Source organism: Euleptes europaea, chromosome 7, assembly GCF_029931775.1.
Source record: "Euleptes europaea isolate rEulEur1 chromosome 7, rEulEur1.hap1, whole genome shotgun sequence".
NCBI classification, from domain to species: Eukaryota; Metazoa; Chordata; class Lepidosauria; order Squamata; family Sphaerodactylidae; genus Euleptes; species Euleptes europaea.
This window is the reverse complement of record NC_079318.1, coordinates 35,079,239-35,101,446: the sequence shown is the minus strand read 5'-3', so window position 1 is coordinate 35,101,446 and position 22,208 is coordinate 35,079,239. Positions and strand designations below refer to the sequence as shown.

The 22,208-nt window shown below is 42.0% G+C and overlaps 1 protein-coding gene across 4 annotated transcripts in view; it reads right to left on the bottom strand.

The window, feature by feature from the left end:
- Nucleotides 1-22,208, bottom strand: part of LTBP1 (latent transforming growth factor beta binding protein 1) — a 260,003-nt gene that overhangs the window by 91,617 nt on the left and 146,178 nt on the right. For 2 of the 4 annotated variants that reach the window (XM_056852318.1, XM_056852321.1), the window contains one exon: nucleotides 5,155-5,253. In XM_056852318.1, coding sequence (XP_056708296.1) covers nucleotides 5,155-5,253 — 99 coding nt within the window. The remainder of the gene's footprint in view (nucleotides 1-5,154; nucleotides 5,254-22,208) is intronic. The other 2 variants (XM_056852320.1, XM_056852322.1) reach the window with 1 other exon arrangement.

The following is a 22,208-nucleotide window of genomic DNA, read 5'->3' as shown; positions in this document are numbered from 1 at the left end:
GGAATTCCCTTTCATGCATCGATTTATATTTGCAAAAGATTTTTTTTAGTTAAGTACTACCAGCTGTGTAGCTCAGAGTAAACTTACTAACATATTCCAACATACCTTACAATCTCTAAATTCCATTTTAATCTCTGAATATTCTACTTTAAATCTTAGCATCATGAGCCAGTATTCTATTTATGATCATGCTTGCCTATTAAAACAGTTGCTTTCATTTAAAAAAAATACACATACCATTTATAGGCCAATCCATTCAGCTGTGTGCTTGTTGGGTGGTCTTGGCCTTCTTACTGCCATTAAGCCTCACAAAATACTTTTTGGGAAAGCTAAGACGAATGAAGTGAAATATGTTGCAGATCAATTAAAAGACTATAGGAATCTCCATTTCGCTCTGCCAGCAGATCCAAGGCAGGCTGTGGAAACCATGAACAGGTGCTTGGACACAGTTTTGGAATGGATGAGGGACAACAAGCTGAAACTTAATCCCGATAAAATGGAGGTGCTACTTTTTTTGGTCAAATGACGGTAAAATAAATGACTGATTGAGGTGCTACTGGTGGGGGGGGGCAAGGTCTGATCCAGGAAATGGGCTATCCCCTGTTCTGGATGGGGTTGCACTCCCCTTAAAGGAGCAGGTTTGTAGCTTGGGGGGTGTGTGCTCCTGGACCTGGGCCTCCAGTTGATAAACAGGTAGCAGCAGTGGCCAGGGGTGACTTTCACCAGTTTCAGCTGGTGAGCCAGCTGCAGCCCTTCCTGGATAGCAAAGATCTTGCCACCATGGTGCATGCCCTAGTAAGATCTACATTAGATTACTGCAATGAGTTCTACGTGGGGCTGCCCTTGAAGACTGTCTGGAAGCTACAGTTGGTACAGAATGCTGTGGCCAGAGTGTTGACTGGGGTGGGTCCAGATTTGTTCTACCTAAACTGGCTTCCAATTTGCTTCTGGGGCCAATTCAAGGTGCTGGTATTGATCTCTAAAGCCCTGTACAGCCTGGGACCAACGTGCCTTAAAGACTACCTTATACCATATGAACCTACCCACTCACTCAGAGGCCCTGCTTCAGTTGCCCCCACCATCTGAGGCTAGATGGATGGCACCCCTTCATGGCACCAAAACTTTGGAACTCTCTCCCCAGGGAAATTCACCTCTCTTCCTTTATCAGTGTCTTTGCTAGCAGGTGAAGTTATGATTTTGGGCCCTCCTTGTAATGTTGTTTGTTTATATGTTTTTAAATTCAATTTTATATTTTTACACCCGTTTAAAGGTTTTCATCTTTTTATGTTCGCCACCTTGTGGACTGTGAGTGGGTAGAAAGATGACATTAAAACATTTTAAATACTACAGTTACTACTACTACTAATATTAAAAGATGTTAATGGTATCATAATAGCATAAATTCTATTTCTTCTTAGTTCTGTAATGGTGTTATCTGGATTAATTGTGTAATTGGTATTCACTTCAGTGCCACAGGGCTGTCTTCTCTCAGTATCTAGAACAGAACATTTTGAGATAGTTACTTTCATTATTGAAAAAAGTATCAAAAGGGGACAGACACTGTACAAGAAATGCAAATCCTGGAACTTTCTGTGCCCTTGGAAATCTTCCAGAATGACATGGTGCATATAAAGAACGTACTTCCTGGCATTATTAGCAAACATTTCACATCTCGAGGGCAAGTGAAAAACTACTTTTAACATTTTTGTGGAAATCTTTGTTGGTTTATATGTTGAGGTAGCTTCACATTTTCTTTAATTGCCTTGTGTGTTCTTGACAAAATCTGGCCATAGGTAGAGATTCCACAGATCAGCTGTCCAGAAATGGTGTCCGGAATAAAAGACTAAGACTGAGTAGTTGCTGCTTTCTTGGGAAGTCTCATTGCTCCTTTTTCTCTCTAAGTGTCCTAAAATAAGTTCCCGGTTCAATTCATCCTACTCCAACATAGAGCCATAGAGCTTAGAGACAAAACAGAGCAAAACACACATGGTGAACTAAGGATAAGACCTAACTGGAAACACGTGTGACTTCTAAAGTCCTTAGAAAGAGTTAGTCCCACACAGCGAATGCTTAGTGCGATAACCTAGCTTTGGGTTGAGCTTTTATGGCATGCCTCCAGTCAAGGGCTATGGCTCTTCACAATATGTCTCACCTGTCATGAGGTGATTTCTGATTCCTCTAATTAAAGATTCAACAGCATAGTCCAAATTACTTCCATCAGGTCCAGAATGCTTACCAGATCCATTGTTTTCTTTCCGTGTATGTATCCTTTTTTTACTAAGCCAATTGCTTTATTTTTTTGGACATCCAAGACCGGTTTCTTCTGTCAGAATGCCAAACAACTAAGATGGCCTAAGGCTGGGCTCCAGAAAGCAATCATGTTATGAAAAATCTACTGCATATATTTTGCCTTTCCGCAGATTTATTCTTCCATCACAATGCATCCAGACCAGGAAACAAACTTATTTTCCTCCTAAATATTAATCGCTTTTTCATACTGAAGAGAATTCCACATTTATGAAACTGATGTCCTATGCAAGGTTTAACTCATTTGCTGTGGATTGTGAAACCATCCCATTCTCTACTCTAGTATATAAAAAGCTGATCTGAACCACTTTGCTTCGAAGCATAAAACATACAGGTAAAGTGGTAGATTAATGTTTTACTTATTATTTTATTTATATTTTCCTTTTGGCTCAGGTTTGAAGCCTTCCTCCAAGTTGAGTAGCTCTTCTATTGAAGGAAGAGCCACTTAAGTTGGAGGAAGGCCCCTTAGACTGCAGGAAGGCTACTTAGAAGATGGTTGGATTTACCCCACAGGATGAATAAAAAAGAGAAATACACCACCACCAGAAGTAACTTAAACAATGCCAGCAAAATCTGTATTGGTGTATCTATTTATTAACATTATTTTTCAAAGAAAACAGGTAAATGCCTTTCCATCTAAAATGCTCTCTGGTAGATATTCCCAGATTCCAAGGCATAAACGTCTATGCTCTGGCAACACTAACTCTATTGACACCATTGATCATATAATTTTAGAATGTGCTCTTTATGAATGTCTGCGGGAAAGATTGCTATCTACCTTATTAGCTACCAAAAGATTTTTGAATAATGATCTTAAATGTCAGTTTCTTTTGAATGATTCGATCCCTGAAATAACTAAGACGGTGGCCCAATATCTCGCAGAAGTGCTTAAGATTAAAACTGCTTTTAATTAGTATATCTTATAATATTTTAGTTTTTATGGAATTTTATTGTATCCATCCAATCTATATTATGCTTTAAGTGTATTTTATATGGATTATGACATCGTAATTATGCCACTAAAGGTCTGTGTTTGTTCGTGAAAACAGTTTTTTTTAAAAGTTTTGTATATATGTTCAAAAACTAAATTAATGCATCCTAATACAGTCATCAAAACAAATTAAGATCAGGAGAAATGTTTGCTAGTAATTTTTTTTAGCATGAAAGGATGTATGCATATGTGTGAGTATGTTTTGTGGGGGGGGATACTCTCTGATTTTCTCATGCCCTTTTAAATCTGTTTCCTTGTATTCACAGACGGACTCAATTCCCTCCTGCACTGGCACTATTTCCCCCACACACACCAAAAAAAAATCACTGTCATGTCCTCTTCTTCCAAGAATAGCACTGTCACACAGCTAACTGGAATTGGCTACATGCTTATGTCACTGAGGGCAAACAAGCTGTAATGGAAGAATGCCAAGAGAAGATGAGCTTTTGAATTAAGAAAAATAGTGTTGGTAGGGGCTAAAATTGAAACTGTTCATAAGACTATTCCAAGGAATAAGATTACCATCATGGCTGCTTCGGAGATACTGAGGAAACAGCCTTTTCTTTCTGGAGAGGACAGGGACTGATGCTGGAAAGCATACCTGTCAACATGGGGAGAAATCTTTTTGCTCATTTCAAGTCTCTTTCAGAGATGAACCTTAATTAAAACTGGCACCAGGTAAGATATGTGAAAGAACTAAAATTATGATCATAACCTGTAAACTTTAAGAGATATAATGAACAATACAGTAGTAAAAAGATGATTAAATTATGACTAACTCCATAAATAGAATCTTCTAATTTTGTTACCGGAACCCTAAAAAGACTGTTGCTCAAGAGTGCCAGCAACAGCATCTGGATCTTGGACCCCTAGAGTTTACATTAGAATAACCCATTCATTCCCCTTCCACACTGGGCCACCTTGCCAAGGTTAATCCCTTTTTGACAAATGATGAACCAGTTTGGACAGGAGGCACTCTTTGTCATGGAAGTTCAGAGTGATTAACAGCTACTTGGCAGGAGCAACTACCGTTTTAGTAATTTTCTGATTGGTACTATCAGCCTTGACATCCGAGATGGGACTTTGCATGGGGCTGGATAAATCAGCTAATCACTTTTAGAGAGGAGGATGGCTTACAGCTCATTTCTGAGCCTTGCAGCAGCCGGAGATGGCGTGGCCAAGGCGCTACCACGGCACCTCCAAAGAGGTTTCCTGGCCGCTGCAAGGCTAAAAAAGGCCTTTTAAAAAACAAAAACAAAAATAGAAAATGGGTAAAACAGCCCCATTGAAAACAGCAATGCTGTGTCCAATTTCCCGTATGCATACAGAAACACGTACCTGCAACATTAAGGTAGATGCCTGCATGCATAGTTTATGCTAATATAGCCCAGAAAGCAACTGCTTTTTGATGGTAAAGTTGTTGTTTTGGTGGGTATATTAGCAGACTTTGCTTAAGTGTAAAGTGGGCCTGTAAACTGCCCTTACGTGCATATAGAAAACTGCAGCTGAGCTATGGTATATGAACCCATACATTTATCCATAAATTTACTCTAAATAATTTACCTGAGTGAATGCAGAAAGTATATGGATGCAATTTGTCAGTCTGACACCAGTGGCCATTTTATACACACAAAATGAGAGATTACACTTCATCCTGACTATGTATCCAGACCTGTTGAAAACAAATCACTTAACATATCATTCTGCCTTCTTGAATTGAACTTTTTTGGCTCACTATTTTCTTGGACTCTGCTACTCCACCCTTCTCATTTGATGCTCTAATAGCATTCAATTAGTTTGGAACATGTATCCATTTGTACCTCCAGCAATTCCTGCACGGAAAACATGCATCATACCTGTAACCTGAGTTGGTGCTATTACTTGACTAGCACTCGAAGTAGAGGCATCTGGGCCAACTTCAACTGGCACGGGAGGAGAGGTTTTTTCAACTACTACTGTGTGAAAGAAGAAAGAACACAATTTACACATACACGGACTACTGAATTAATCACAAAGGATTGCATCACGTTATGCTTTGAGAAGGCACATGTTACAGATCTTCTTTGTGTACCTGCTAAAGCTATTATTCTGAAGCAACTGCACATCTTCCTTTAGTTACTACTAGTTGTGGCCCCCCACATTATTATGAACATATAATAAAAAGTCATGTGATCGCTGCATGAGTATTGCCAGGTATGGAACATGTTTATAATGTAAACTTACTAAAAGTATATCTGCAGCAGCAGATTCTGAAATTTATCAACAATTTAAACTTTCTGTCACTATGTCACAAAACGTTTGTCACTATGGCACAGATCTATGAAACAAATCTTGTATTGTACAAAGCCAATGAAGCATGTATAACAGCTCATATTTGAAGGTTAAGCATTACTGAAGGAGATACTGGGATTTAGGTTGCATTCAGACATCATGGCAAACTGCAAACTAACTGAGATTGGGCACAAACACAGTTTGCTGCTGTGCTTGTGTGCTCCTCTTACTCCTTCCACTTCCCTTTGCACAACAGAGCGTGATTCCAAAGTTCTTGGCTTAATGATGTTCCAATTTGCCAGGATGCCTGAAAACCGAAGCAAATTAGAGCTTGTTTACTCCCCACAAACTGGTATTAAACCGGGGTAAGAATCCTGGCATGTATAAAGTAAACCAATACACCGATATGCCTGCATTTGAACATCATGGCAAATCGGAGCTTAAACAAACTCTGGTTTGAATCTAGTGGAGCATCCAAAGAGATAGGGTTGCCAACCTCCAGATATTAGCTGGAGAGCTCCTGCCATTACAACTTATCTCCAGCTGATAGAGTTCAGTTCACCTGGAGAAAATAGCTCCTTTGGCAGTTGGACTCTATGGCATTGAAGCCCTTCCCATCCCCAAACCCAGCCCACCTCAGGCTCTGCCCCAAAAACCTCCCGCCGGGGGTGGAGAGGGACCTGGCAACCCTACAAAGAGAAGAGAAAGGGAAGCAGGTGAGTATGGCAACAAAGTATTTGTGCCTAACCTCAGTTTAATCAGAGTTTGTCATGATGTCTAAAATATTGCAGTTGTGCTCATTCTTCCCCCTTCGTATCAGGGTGCCTATGTAAGTATCGCTCTGCAAATATGCAGCGAGGACTTCCAAGTCATTCACCATTTCATTTCAATCTACTTCTTAACCAGTGCTCACTCAAACACCGGCACCTTCTTCCTCGGCTTCTACACACAGAATCTGTAGGCATAATCAACCAGGCACAGCTGCTGCACAACCTCCATTGAGTCTACTGATTAACAGTCCTTGACTGTTTGTCGTGTATGCCACAATTCAAAGCTTAGGGAAGGGGCTCCCTGGGCTCTTGCATGAACACTGCAGCTGGGTATCTTTCCCCATTCTTCCTTCTGCAACACCCCTCAGGCAATATTTCTTGAAAGGTAGTCTACTCATAAAATACAATTCTTCTCAAACACTTATTCACTAAAAAACAAAGCAAAAAACAAAACAAAAACCTCCTATACTACTTAGGAATGTGCATTTCTATGCTGCATACAAGGTAAAAAAAAGATTAATAAGAATTTCACCAAAAATATGAAAAGAACCATCATCATTTGCAAGATAAGAAAGAGCAATTATGTGATTTGGCCCTCATTATATATGACATTCTTACTTTTTGGTCTACGAAAAATTCCGAAGTGTAAAGTCATAAAGTAAGATGCAGAGGAATAATGCAATACCTATTTTGCACAGTGATCATTACAGTCAAATTAACAAACTCGCAAGGTTAACTGTTAATTCTTCATGTTACAGTTGGGTTAAATAGAGAATTGTACTATGCTGTGTTTTTATTAGATTGAGGACACTTTTACAGACATTTCCCTTAAGCCAGGTGCATTTTCGGTTTTAGCTAAAGTGGTGGTAAGAAGTAACCATGCTCACAGGAGCATATGTTCCCCTTTTCTCCCTTTGCCGATTATGCATATTCCCTTCTCTTCCCTAGTCAGTGTTACTGTGGCCTGGGATTACATCTCCACCAGCATTAACCATGGTGTGCTCACCAGTTTTTAATCTAACTTCAAAGCTAACCAAAGGAAATTCAAAGGCAATTAATAAATGAAGTTTGCAAGACAGGTTCTAGCTATGGTTTCAAGCCCTGGTTTAAAAACTAACCATGGTAGTAAAGTTTTGCTGGATTAAGCACTTTCTTTTGAACCTAGGACTTCATAACAGAGAGAAAAATTTAAAAGGGAAAAGAATATAGACAGCATGTGATCATTTGATTATGCCCTTTTCTGCTTTGCAAGGGTTCTCATCCACTAGAGGAGTCAAAAAGAGCTACCTGGAAACTGTGGGTGCAGGTTAATAGTTGAGATCCCAGGAGAAAGCTGAGGTTGGCCAGGCTGTATTATAGGCTTTTCTTGGTCATCGAGTGAAACTAATTCCTAAAAGAATGGTTAAAAATTATGTTATATTTTAATGTAAATTGCCCTAAATTTTGGAGGGAACAGGATTGCCTTGAAAAATTGTTGCTTCCACAGTTATTACATATTAACAAAAAAATGCAGTTTAGCGTTGTTGCACAGTCATTGTGTTTTTTGCTTTCTATTCAGCAGCAGCCCAAGTGAATAATGTATTGCATAGCAATTTATTTTGTAAAGGATACCTTCTATATATAGGCTATATAGCACTCAGGGTCACACACATGTATATTTGTAATTCATAAAGGATTATCTTTGCACAGGTACTTCTCATTTCAATGTGCCTGGATTTTGCAAAACCAGAAAATCTTTTATAAACCAAGGTCAGCAGCACTGTCATTAACGAAAACTATACCTTATAGGTGCAATCCAGCACAAAGTTTACTTAATTTAAGACCCATTTCAGCCATTGGGTCTTAAAAATCAGAGCTTCCTTAGTTTTAAGGCAGTTATTTCACATGACTGTGGAGAATTGCAACAACAGGGAAAATTCAGCATGTTTGTGCAGGGCAGACACTAAGGACAGCCAAAGTGAAAGATCTCATAGTCAGTCTGGTAAGTAAAGTGAACCCAACTCAGATCTCCCTAGAAGCTAAAATTACCACACTGAGGCTATGGTACTTTGTTTACATTATGAGAAGACAAGAGTCCCTGGAAAAGACAAATGCTAAGAAAAGCTGAAGGCAGCAAGGGAAGAAGAGGTGGTTTTTATACCCTGCTTTTCTCTATTTTAAGGAGTCTCAAAACAGTTTACAATCACGATCCCTTCCTCTCCCCACAACAGGCACCTTGTAAGGGAGGTGGGGATGAGAGAGTTCAAAGCGAACTGTGACTGCCTCAAGGTCACCCAGCTGGCTTCATGTGTAGGAGTGGGGAAACTAATCCGGTTCACCAGATTAGAGTCCGCCGCTCATGTGGAGGAGTAGGGATTCAAACCTGGTTCTCCAGGTTCTTAACCACTACACCACGCTGGAAGAGGAAGCCACTACATGAGATGGATAGACTCAATCAAGGAAGCCACGGCTCTCAGTTTCCAAGACCTGAGCAAGGCTGTCGTTGGTAGGGAATTTTGGAGATCATTAACTCATAGGGTTGCCATATGTCAGATGTGACTTGGCGGTATTTAACACACACAATGAATATATGAGCTAGGTATACAATAAATTTATCTGTGATCTCTCCTCATAATGGGTAGAAAAGGAGATGCAGCCAAAGAAGAGTAGCAGTAATAACACTGAACCCAAATGCACAGCCTAACTGCATAGCTCCACTATGTTATGCGGAGTGTTATGCTACATGTGAAAGAATCTTGAATGTAGAGAAGCTCAATAGAGAATGCAAAAATTTAGACAGAGTTGTCTTACTGTGTAACATTAGTTCATAGCATGCCCCTACCAAATATCGGTATATGATTGGTTACAAGTCCAATTAATCAAGTAAGTATGCTTCCTACTAAAATAAGAAATTTCCTATTGAAAGTTAGTATTCATTTTGATATGCTAGCAATCTAATTTTCTTTTTAAAAGAATGCAAAAGGCTAAATGAATCCTTTAATGGAAGACAATCAGGCTGCTTCTGCCAGTTTGCCTATACATTATATAATGTTTGGGATGCCACTGAGTATTTCTCAGAAAAGTGTAACTTGAGACCATAAATATTTAAAGATTAACAGAACAAAACCCTGTAAAACTGCTTAAAATACTTTCCTTTGGGTTGTGACCACAGGTTTTTATTTTGTCTTTACCCAAGGCAAGTTCCAAAAAATGTTCTCCACCATGTTAAAGTGACCTTTCTCCTTGTATGCCAGTGCAGACAACTGAGCCCAAACATATGGCAAGCATAACTAGTAGAAAGAGATTTCATAACCCACAGATAGTAAAAATATAATCCCCAGATTATAACACTATTTTGGATGATCTGGCCAGCTCTTTGCCAGGAAGTTGTGTTATTGTCCAATTAGTTCCCAAAAAAGCAGGAAGGGTGCACTGCCAGAAGTAGCAGCGTAACCTATATTAAACTCTCAGGTACACCTACGATTTTTGGACAATTGGGCTGTTTGAACTAGTATGGGGGCAGGTGAAGGATGACTCATGTCACTCTGGTACAGCAATTCATTCTCTATTGACCACTTTAGCATATTTAAACACACTGCTGGCACAATGACTTGCTTTGAAAATATCCTGTTGAACTGATGGAGACTTAAATAGTTTTAAAGAGCAATCTGCATTTTAAATAGAGAATGAAAGAATTGGTTTATTGGACTTTCCCTGTGGTGAATGTTTGTTTGTTGGTTGGTTTTTTTGCTGTCAAGTCACAGCTGACTTAATGGCGACCCCATGGGGGTTTCAAGGCTTCAGGGCCCTGGACTTCTTTGGTGGTTTCCCATCCAAATGCTAAGCAGGGCTGACCCTGCTTAGTTTCTGAGATCTGACAAGATCAGATTAGCCTGAGCTATTTAGGTCAGAGCATGGTGCATGGTACCAGTTTTAAATCTACATTGTTTATTCTTCATATTCCATTTCACAGAATACAAAGAACTACTTCAAGTAACTTTGTGTTTGAAAGAGGAGTCTGAACTTCTGTGAATTGGCTGCAGCCCACTAAAGCACAGCAGAGGAATTCAACGGCAATTTATGATTACGGCACAGAAGAAGAAGAGTTGGTTTTTATATGCCAACTTTCTCTACCACTTAAGGCAGAATCTAACCATCTTACAATCCCCTTCCCCTTCCCACAAAAGACACCCTGTGAGTTAGGTGGGGCTAGAGAGCTCTAAGAGAGCTGTGACTAGCCCAAGGTCACCCAGCTGGCTTCATGTGTAGGAGTGAGAAAACCAACCTGGTTCACTAGATTAGCGTCTGCCGCTCATGTGGAGGAGTGGGGAATCAAATCCAGTTCTCCAGATTAGAGTCCACCGCTCCAAACCACCGCTCCTAACCAGTACACCACGCTGGCTCTCTACCCAGAGGCATGCGGTTCAAAAGAAAACCTAGTGGTCCTAACTAGGTCTTTGGATGCTGATCAGTATGTGAAGTACCTCTGCATTTAAAAGTCATTGGAGACTTTGCATTCTCTTAGGAAAGGTTTGAGGTGTAGTGAACAAGGAATCAAAATTAGATATAGGTATGATAATGAATAGCATAGAAAAGAAAGCTGGAAAAAAAATAAACAGCATTTGTAGCACAATGCAATATTTTTCAGACATTGTTCTTAATCTTCTTACAACAATTAGGACATTATGAGCAAGATATTATCCCTACTCCTCCCCTTTTATGTGTGTTATTTTTACTCTTCTTTGCCTTTTAAGCACTATCACATAGAATTACACCTGTTAATCATCATTAGCTCCAAATCAAAATGTACAATGGGATTGAGAAGCTGGTTTGCAAACCCTGGTTAGTATTAGCATGGGAACACACAATGTACCACGGAAAACTTAAAAAACAACAACCCAGGAGACAGGAATTTGTGAATGAGAGGGCAGGAAGGAATATGAGTCTCCTGTATGCTCCTTATCTACTAGCCATGGTGACAAGATTGGGAATGTTTCACCTGTATCAGACCTTATTATATACGAATTACTCAGCTAAAGAGTACTAAAACTCTTCTTAAGAGTAGAATTAAGTCATGGGGTTAGGTAAATTGGGGCCACAGCAGATAGCTCAATGAAATTATCATCCCAGTATGTAGTGGCAATGAAAAATGCAAATACCATGTTAAGATTTATTAGCACAATACCTTCATATCCACTGACGGGGCATTTTGGAATACTGTATACATTTCTGGTCATCCCATTTCAAAAAGGATATTAAAAAGCCCCCCCCCCCCACAAGGATCTAGGAGTTTAAACACATTCCCTATGTAGAAAAACTAGGGATGCACTGGAGGGGGCATAGAACAGATATTCACAAAGTCATGAAAATCTTGTTGGCCTCTAAGGTGCTACTGGACTGACTCAGTGCTATTGGTTAGCTTTAGGGGGTAGAAGAAAGAAAATATTTCACTCAAAATGTAATTAATCTATAAAACTTACTACCACAAGTTATAGCGGCAGCCATTTGCTTAGATGACTGAAAGGTATTCACTGGACTATAAAATGCTATAAGATATGACAGCTAAATAGAACGTCTAGGTAAAGGACATATGCCTTTGAACAGCAGTTGCTGGGAAATAAACCATGTGAAAGGGCAATTGACTATGCCCCAGTTGTGTATTCCCCTAAAGCATCTGCCAGGGCATAGCTGGAACATGATGCTATTATAAAGGGATCCTTGTTCTTCTTCATTAGGGGGGTTCTTATAGTCATATGAATTTAAATGCCAAAATACGAGAAATGCAAATCGAATGACTTTTATCATCAACAGCCAATGTGGAATTTTAACCTTGCCCTATTACTTGAACGAAAGGCCATTCTAAAAATAAAATTGCATATTTTTCAAATATCATTTGGCTTTTGTGAATTTTATGTTTACTGTTCAAGCACTAAATTATTTATACAACTTTTAATAAGCCATGGCCATTGAGAGGATAGGAACTACTGAATATTGTATTTCCCTGGCCTATTTCCCTGGTCCTACTGTCCTAATATGAAGCCTTAATTTTGCAGTTATATGATTATTATTTTTTGCTACTGAATTTAGTTATACATCTGCTGAAGAACCGTGCTGAATGGGAATGATAAACTGGGGTCACCAAACAGTAATGACGATTGATACGTTTTCTTTTATAATGATTTTTTATATTTGGAAAAAGATTAAATACTCAGATATACTCACCAATATGTACATTAACCAGTGAGTTTAAAATACTATAGCCTCAAAGGATAACTAATGTCTTTCCATAATTTCATGTAGATCTGAAGTTCTTTTTCTTTATATATATATATATACAAAACTGTATGCAGTTTTTATTTTACCTGATCTGGGTCTGCAGTTCCCACTAAAACCAGAAAGAAAAGAAAAGAAAAGAAAAGGAATTAACTAGTGTAAAAAAGAGAAGTATGCGAAAACTTACGTCAGGGTTTTTTGCTTTCTAAAATAATTTCTGCACTCTGACCCTATGATATTAAACTAGGGAATTAAAATTAAATACAAATCTCTTTTTAAATCTGTTCTCAAAGCAGATGTGTAGCTTAGAGCTCAGCACACATAGAGATGCCTACTAAAACACTTCATTAAAATTGGAATGAGAATAGTTCACCTCACAGGACATTGGTAAAGATGAATAATGACTGCAAGATACTTGGTGCACTGAAATGCACGATACAGATAATCCAGGAATTTATTATTGATTTCAACTTTTGTGAAAATAGCACAGAATCAAAATTGCCAGTTACACTAAAGGTCAATGCAGTTGGAAACACACCAATAACTGCAAAATTATGGGGCTCTGAATTGGGGGCAATTGTTGCTAATGCTGATTTTTTTGCATACTCAAGAAATAAAAGATGAAAAAGAAAGAGAAGGAAGAGAGGATAGTCAAAAAGCTGAACATTCATATTTTGGTACCCAATTCCTTGGGATCGGTACTGAACCTTTTAACGACTATGAATTCACAGTGGGTGACTGATTTCACTGGAACTATCTGAACCTGAATCATGAATATATTGCTTCTTAGCACCTTAAAGACTAACAAAATTTCTGGCACGGTATGAGCTTTTGTATGTCACAGCTCACTTATTCACGAAAGCTCATACCCTGCCAGAAATTTTGTTAGTCTTTAAGGTGCTACTGGACTCTTGCTCTTTTCTACTGCTACGGACAGACTAACACGGCTACCCATCATGATCTATGTTGCTTATTGAAATAGTATAATTGTGCAGAGCTTCAACTTCCCTGGTGTTTAATAGAGAATTAGGCCACTTGAGAGCTCTTATCCAGCCTGCAAGACAGCTGAGGCAGCCACCCCCTCCACTCTCAATCTGGGCTGGCCCAGCCCGACCAAGTGACATTTATGTCATATCCTGGCCCTCACAACAATTGAGTTTGACACCCCTGAGCTAGAGAGAACGGCTAAGGGATGTTGACATTAGGGCTGTTGATTCGGTAAAAACCGAACCAAAAAAATACCGAATAAATGCCAGTTCAGTAAATTTCTGGTTTGGGTATACGAATCAGCAAAATCCAGGAGGTTGGCAAAGCTCAATTTGCCATTCCCAAATATCCGGCTTTCTGCGGCTCCTGCAGGGGCATTTTTGCAGGTAGAGGTCCCAAATTTTCAGGATCGCTAGAACGGACTCTCCTTGCAAGAACTCCAAAGTTTGGTAAAGATTGGGTCAGGGGGCCCGGAGTTATGGGGTCTGGAAGGGGTCGCCCCATCCTCCTCCATTGCAATGCATTGGAAAAGTGGCTGAGTTCAGTCTCTTTAATGTGACCTTAGCAATGTATCTCAATGGGGAAGCTGGGCTTTAAAGGGTGGTAAAGTTCACTCTGCACCTCCATAGAGACAAAGTGTATCACATAGTATCTCTATGGAGGCACCGGGCAAACTTTCCCACCCACCATTTAAAACCCGGCTTCCCCATTGAGACACATTAGATCAGATTAAAGAGTCACACAGCCACTTTTCCAATGCATTGCAATGGAGGAGGAAGGGGGCGACCCCTTCCAGACCCCATAACTTCGGACCCCCTGACCCAATCTTCACCAAACAAGGAGAGTCCCTTCAAGTCTCTTGCAAGGAGAGTCCCTTCAAGTTACCCTGAAAATTTGGGACCTCTACATGCAAAAATGCCCTCCCAGAGCCGTGGAAAGCCGCAAATGTGTTTAAATGGCTTTAAATGGCCGAATTATTCTGGAATCTCGAATTTAAACCCGACTTCCTACCTATACCGGTATAGGGGGATTCAGGATTCAGGATTTCCCAAGGGTGGGGGGTGGGGGTGGGAAGGCCATTTAAAACTGAATCCGAATTATCCCGAATTTTTTAAAATTCAACAGCCCTAGTTGACATATCATTATGTCTTGAATGAGAAATACAGTTGTGAAACTACTTTTATTGAACCAGCAATCGTTTGCATTATTGCTAGTTTTCCAACTGTATGATTCGAGAAGCTTTGTTCAAAAGAGAAATCCCCTTTTCTTCATCTAAGTTGTTTTGTTTGCTAAAGTTCATGCAAAATTTATTGTTCTACTTATTTAGATATTTATACCCCATGTTCCTCCCTGTTTTTCTGAGTAGTCTGCTGTCTCATTAAGCGACGACTCTTTCTCATCTAAGTAACCCAGTAATTTATTGGCCTGGTATATGCAGCAAGATCTATATTTCCACCTTATTTTTATGACCCACCTAAATGTTCCATGTTATGTTTTAAATGTCCACTTAGTTTTAGTAAAAGTACCATTAAATATGCTCTTTCCTATTGAGGGACAAACACAGCTTCTGACATTCAGATCAAAAGTTTCATTAGGGTCAGAACTAATCTTTGGCTACCTGTGATCCACACATAGCTCTGAAAATAGTTCTAAACTGCATTGTTAGATGGGTCTTTTTGTCTTTCCCAGAGAGTAAAAATTCTGGCAGAATGTAAAGGAACATCTACAGTAAATCATCACATAAGAAGCTGCTCCCTACACTGGAGGCTATCACATGACCAAAACCCATTTCTGGTTATCATCAGATATAGTGTGCATTAAAGTGAATATGCAACCTAAATGATCATTGATCCATCACACGACCAGGCTGACTTTTAACTTGAAATGGAATATCCTTTCCACACAACTCATTAGCAACTCAATATCCATCTAGGCACATGATAGAACAATGAAAGTATGCTTGATCATGAAACCAGTTGTAACTGGTGCTGAGTAAGATATCATGTGAACTAGCTATGAAATTATCTTCCTACCCAAAGCTAGATCCAGCATCTACACACACACCCCAACCTGGCCTGGTTTCACGACTTAAAAGTATCACTCAGAGAAATTCTTTCGCAAGACACACAATAGGTATTTGGCTTACATCTATATGTGTTTTATTCTACTTTTTCAAAAAAATTAATATGCTGATATGAAAATAAATGAAGGCAGTCATAGTTAATATCTGAACATACAGTGTTTCAGCTCAAAATGAAATAGATTATATAGACTGTGAACCAAGTAAAACAAAAAGAAAGTATGTGTTGTAAAGTCATTACTAATTGCTGCAAGACTTATGCATTCTTGTGCAGTCACAAATGAAGTTTCTCCAAGCCGTCTTCGTATCAGATTTCAATATATTTGAGATTGAACCTTGGACTACTCACCATGAAGGTTTTTTCTGCTCTGAGGTGAGGAGGGCATTTTCAAATTGAGTTATTCCTTTCTCTTGCTCAAGAGGCAGGAACAAGAACTTCAACTTTCTGTCTCTCTGAAGAAATAGTCCCTCCTCCTCAGTTCTAAATTTACAGAGTGAAAAATAAACAGGAAGGAACTGGTACAAACAGTTATAACTTTTAGGAACCTGTAACAGTAGCAAGAATGTAAATCATGACAAAACCGAGAGGTGCAGGGCAGAAGAGGAAAAAGGCATGTAGTATGGCCATTCACTGTGGAAGATCTTGGACTTCCTATATGTGTCCCTGTTTTCCGTGCCTTCTTCTCATTTTTTCAGGGGGGGAGGGGTAGAATCTGGGTGGGCAAGATGCCCTCATCACCTCAGAGCAGAAGGAACCTTCAAGGTGAGTAGTCAATGGTTCATTTTCACTCTGAGGGAGAGGGCATCTTCAAATTGTGACCTACAAGAGCTAAGTCCCTGAGCTGGGTGGGAATGATTCGTCTTTCAGAATGCTCTGCAGGACCTGACGCCTGAAGGCTACATTTGCCGAGGCGTATACGCTGAGTTTGCATTGGCGCATGAAAGTAGAAATAGAAGACCAAGTCGCCGCCTTGCATATTTCCTCTATCGAAGCTTGCCGGTCAAAAGCAGTTGATGTAGCAGCGCTCCTGGTAGAGTGGGCAGTGATGCCTGGGGGAGACAGGATGATTGCTTGCCTTGTAGGCTTGTTGGATGCCCAGGCAAATGGTATAAGGGATGGCTGCTCTAGACATGGCCTTTACCTTATTGGGAGCTGTTAGAATGATGAAAAGCGCTTCGGATTTCTGAATGGCTTCAGTCCTCTGTAGATATATGCGTATGACTCTCTTCAAGTCGAGAGTATGCCAGTCCTTCTCCCTTGGGTGAGTAGGTTGAGGGCAGAAGGAAGAGAGATGAAGTTCCTGCTCTCTATGGAAGCAGGCGTTGACGTTTGGTATAAAGATTGGGTCAGGATATAGGACGACCTTGTCCCTGTGGAACACACACAGGCTCTTTCTGGCAGAGAGCCCAGCTCTGACACTCTATGGACCGAGGTGATGGCTGTCAAGAACAGGACCTTCATCCTGAGCCATTTGAGGTCCACATTGCACAGGGGTTCAGATGGGGGCTTGACTAGTGCTGAGAGGACCGTGTGACGTTTCCAGAAGAGAAACTGATGGACTGTAGGTTGGGAAGTCAGGGTGACCCCTCGCAGGAAGGCCTTGATGTGAGGGTGCTTGGTGATCTGGAAGCCTGCCACCCTGGGGACCAAAGTTGCGATGACTGCAAGTTGATGATGGAGGGTGGAGGCTCTGAAGCCTTGGCTTCTGCCATCTTGAAGGAAGGATAATAGGGCAAGACGACCTGGGTTGAGCAGGTCGTGATGTTTCCTGCAACACCAACGGGTGAAGGACTTCCATGAGGTGTTGTAGATCCTGCATGTGGAAGGCCTACAGGAAGCCAGGATGGTGTTGGCTATTTCAGTGTCATAGCCAGCTGCTAGGAGCCAGTCCCTTTCAATGACCAACTTGAACCACCCTGAGTCTGGGTGGCAGACCAGGCCCTTCTGGAGGAGGTCTTGATGAATTGGCAGTTGCCACAGCTCACTGGTCAACATTTCTACTAGAGCTGGAAATCACGGTCTCCTTGGCCACTCTGGGGCAATGAGGATGATGGAGGCTTGCTCCTGTTTGACTTTCCGTAGAACTCTAGGGAGGATGGATAGAGGAGGGAAGGCATACAGGAGCCCGGGGGGCCATGGGACAAGAAGGACATCCGTGTATTCTGCTGCCGGGTGATGGTTCCTGCTGAAGAAGGGGGTAAGTTGGTGGTTGCAGTGGGAGGCATCTCCAGTCTTGCTGATAAAATGAGGAAGACGTCCCAGTTGAGGGACCATATGGCCTGGCTGAGCCAGTCCACCTGGATGTTGTGGATGCCCTTGATGTGTTCCACGGAGATGGAGAGAAGGTTGTTCTCTGGCTACCAAAGAATCTTCTTGGCTTCTCTGTGAAGCAGGGAGGAGTGGGATCCCCCCTGCTTGTTGATGTGTGCCTTTGCTGACACATTGAACGTTCTGACAAGGATGTACTTCCCTGGCAGGGCTGAAGGCTAACAGTGCCCGCATGCTGGCTCTGATCTAGAGGGCACTGATGTTGAGTTCCCTCTTCCTTGAGCTGGATGATCTAGCAGGAGTGCTCCCCAGCTGGAAAGGCTGGCGTCCATGAACAGCTGGATTGGGGAGTCGACTATATAATGTAGGACCTTGGATAGGTTTGAGTGACTGGCCCACCAGGAAAGGCTGATCTTGACCAGGTGAGGAGCCTAGATCTCCCTGTTTCTCTTGGCCAGGATGTCGAGTTAGTAAGGGTGGAGGAGGCACTGCAGAGGTCTGGAGTGGAACCTGGCCCAAGGGACTGCCAGGATGCATGCAATCATGAGTCCTAGGAGGCTCGCCTGGGACATGAGATGAGCAGACCTTTGAGTTCGAATCAGAGGCCAGGGAGGACAGTCTGTGGACCTTGTCCTGGGGAAGAGATAGAGCGTTCTTGGAGGTACTGAATAATACCCCTAAATGCTGGAGCGCCTGAGAAGCTTGAAGGTTGCTCTTTACTTCACCAAGAACCCATGATCCTCTAGCATCTGCCGGATAACGTGGCACGGAGGATGCTCTGGACCCTTGATGGAACGCAAATCAGGATATCGTCCAGATAGAGATGTATCTGGACGTCCAGATAGGGATGTATCTGGACGCTCTCCCTCCTGGCTAGGTATACCAGAGTCATGAAAATCTTCGTGAAGATTCTGGGGGTTGAGGCGAGGCCAAAGGGCATGGCCCGGAACTGAAAATGGGAGTCCTGGTATGTGAAGCAGAGGAATATCCTGTGTTTGGGATGAATCGGGTCATGGATGTAGGCCTCAGTGAGGTCTATGGAGGGAAGGCAAGCTTTTGGGGGGAGGACCTAAGTAATGGAGAGTAGAGTTTCCATTTGGAATTGCTTGGTCGTGATGTGCCTGTTGATTCTCTTGAGGTTGAGGATGACACTCCAGTAGCATTTCCTTTTTGGCACTGTAAAAAAGATTAAATACACTCTGGAGGAGTGATCTGAAGGAGGAACAGGCTCTATGGGTTCTATGTCCAGTAGATGGTGGATGGCTGCCAGGGTCCTCCTATGCTTTTCCTTGTTCAGGGTCCTCCTATGCTTTTCCTTGGAGACCTCAGAAAATTATTCAGAGGGATGGAGTCAAATTCAGCAGGTAACCACTCTGGATAATGCTCAGCACCCAGGCGTCCAGTAGTGAAGCTTCCCAGTGATGTAGAAAGTGGCTGAGTCTGCCCCCCACTTTTGGAACTGTGGCGTAATTGCTTGGACTGATGTTGGCTCTTGTTGGAGTGCTCCAATTGGAAGTGAAAGAAACGGGGGTTTCTGGAGAAGCGGCCACCCCTGCGGAAGGAAACTCTACCGGAGAACTACTGGGTCCTCCTTTGTGGGTGTTAAATGCTGTCACGTTGCTTCCAACTCCTGGTGACCCTATGAATCAATGTCCTCAGCTCAGGGGTCATGGTCCTCCCAGAAGAGGGTCCTCCTTTGGTCAGATCTAAATCTGGGCAGGGAGTGAAAGGAACAAAAGGACTGCTGGGGGTGGCTGTTGTCCCTGCAGAGGCGCCTGGGCATAGCCTTTTTCTTATCTTTGGTTTCTACTAAAAGATGCTCTAATTTATCCCTGATTAGCTTGCTGCTCTGGAAGGAGTAACCCATGAGGACAGTCTTGGAGCGGGCATCTGCCTGCCAAACCCTAAGCCAGAGGACGTGCCTAACGGCTGAGGCCACTGAGACAGATCTGGAGGCAAAGGACAAAGTGTCCAAGGAGGAGTCAGCTAGGAAGGTGACAGCTTTTAATAAATGATTGACTCCTTCAGTAGCCCTCTTATTTTTAGGTGGAAATAAGCTGGCTAAGCTTGTGGACCCACAATATAGCTGCCCTGGACATGCACATTGAGGTAGTAGAGGCGCAAACTGAGAGGACAGAGGCCTCATGAACCTTTCTGATGGCAAATTCTGTGTTCCTATCCAGGGTGTCTCTAACAGTGCCTAAGCCATCCTCAGAAACGAGGTCCGAGGATTGCAGGGTGGCTATGGAAGCGTCCACTAGGGGGACTTGGAGTAGTTCTGCAAGGTGGGGAGCCATGTTGTAAAATTTTCTAATAATGGCTGGGGATTTTCTGTTAGACATGGGCTTTTTCCATTCTGCCTTGAGCAGAGATTCAAAGTTGTCAGGAAAAGGCACTGTTTGAGTGGGGCTGGAGTGTCTATGAAATAATTCCTTGGTGCCCCTGAGCCTGGGTCTTTTAGATTGAACCTCTTCTGGATTCTCATTCAGGTCTAGGGCTGCTAAGGCTTTGGCTAAGAGAGACTGAAAATCATCGCTGTTAAAGAGCCTGGTCTGTCTTCCTCCACCCTGGGTTCATCTTCTTTGGATGAGAACTCTCCCTCTTCTCTTTCTTCCTTGGCTGAGGATTGAAGGGAAAGGCTGCCTGGAGCTGAGGATTAGGGCTGGAAGGAACAGCCTTCCTGGCTGCCTTGGTGGGCCAGCGGCCGTGTGGTTCTGGCTCCTGGAGGCAACTCTCAGGTAAACCAGTGGGCTGGCAGTCATAAGTAGGAGACATGGGGGCATACCCCTGGGTGCCTCTAACAGACAGTGCAGGAAAGGCAAGCTGCAAGGACTGAAGGCTGTCTAGAAAAGCCCCACGTACCAGCTCCACAAACTAGGAGTGCAAAAACTGTAAATTGCCCTCAGATTGGGAACCAGAGGAAAACTATGTTACCAGCCTCCTGCAAAGTTACAACAGAGGAATCAGGCTGGGTGGTGGTGGAGGGATTTCGACCCTTAGAGCCAGAGGAGCCTGATTTCTTTGAAATGGCAGACTCTGCCACCTTTAGGGATCTTTTAAGCTGGGTGTGCTTCTTGGGGCCTTTCTTGGACATTTGCCCCCCGCCCTTCTTCTTCAGAGCTGAGGACTTCTTTGCTCTCCTTTCCACCGTGTGGCCACAATGGTGGGTATTGGAGACTGAAGCGGCCGAGCTCAGCAAAACCAAGAGAAACCCCAGGTCCATATCCTTGGGGGTGGAGAACTTGTCCTTCTCTTTGTCCACCTCGAAGGTTCCATCCGCCATTTGGTTTGGCGGGAAAAACTCAACTCTCTCTGACAGAAGAGAAATGAAGAAATTGGAGTTGCACAGACGCATGGTAAGGTTAGGAGGATGGACAGAAGAGGAAGGAGAACTAGAAACAGTTAAGAGTAGGTGAAAAAAGCTGTAAGATAGACGTAAAATGAGCTAGGTGTAGCAGAGGCTGCAGGACTCTGCTCTCCCTTTGCAAGGCAGGAACAGAACTGAGATGGAGGGACTATTCCTTCAGAGAGACAGGAAGTTGAAGTTCTTGTTCTTGCCTCCCAAGCAAGCGAAAGGAATAACCCAATTTGAAGATGCCCTCTCCCTCAGAGCGAGAAGTCAAGTATCTCCAAAGATAAATCTCGACTTAGGAAAATAACTCCCATTTTGAAATACAACTAAGCCTTAGAATGTTTCATCCTAACTCACAAGTTTACTTCAGCCCATCACAATGAAACCTGTCAGGTTCAGGTATGAAATTCCAATTCAAAACAATAATTCTGCATAGAAAATGGCTTGTGGAATAGTAAGGAAGTTTTGAAAGCATTTCCATGGAGTTGATACTCCAAGGATCAAATTATTTGTGATTGTGTTTTCTATTAGACTTTTTTGAGCCCTATTCACAGACACTTCCCAACTATAATCCCCACACAGGCTACTCTAGAGTGAAAACATTTTTAAAAAGAATCACAACACTCCACACAACCACCAGTATTACACCTGCCTATGCTCTGTTCACCAATAGCGTGTTGGCAATGCATTTAATTTTGCACATGCGGCAAGCTTTCTGCTTTTCATTGCTGTTGCATTGATGCTAAGCACATTAAAACAGAACATTTTGAAGCAGCTAATTTTAGAGGCATTTGCAGAAATCATGCAAAGTGAGACATGAAACCAACATTTAGAAATGCTTCATGTAAGAACTGAGATGGTGAATGGTTTTTGTCATATTTAAGAGTCTCAATATATAATACGATTCCAATAAGATTCTGTTTCTGCAT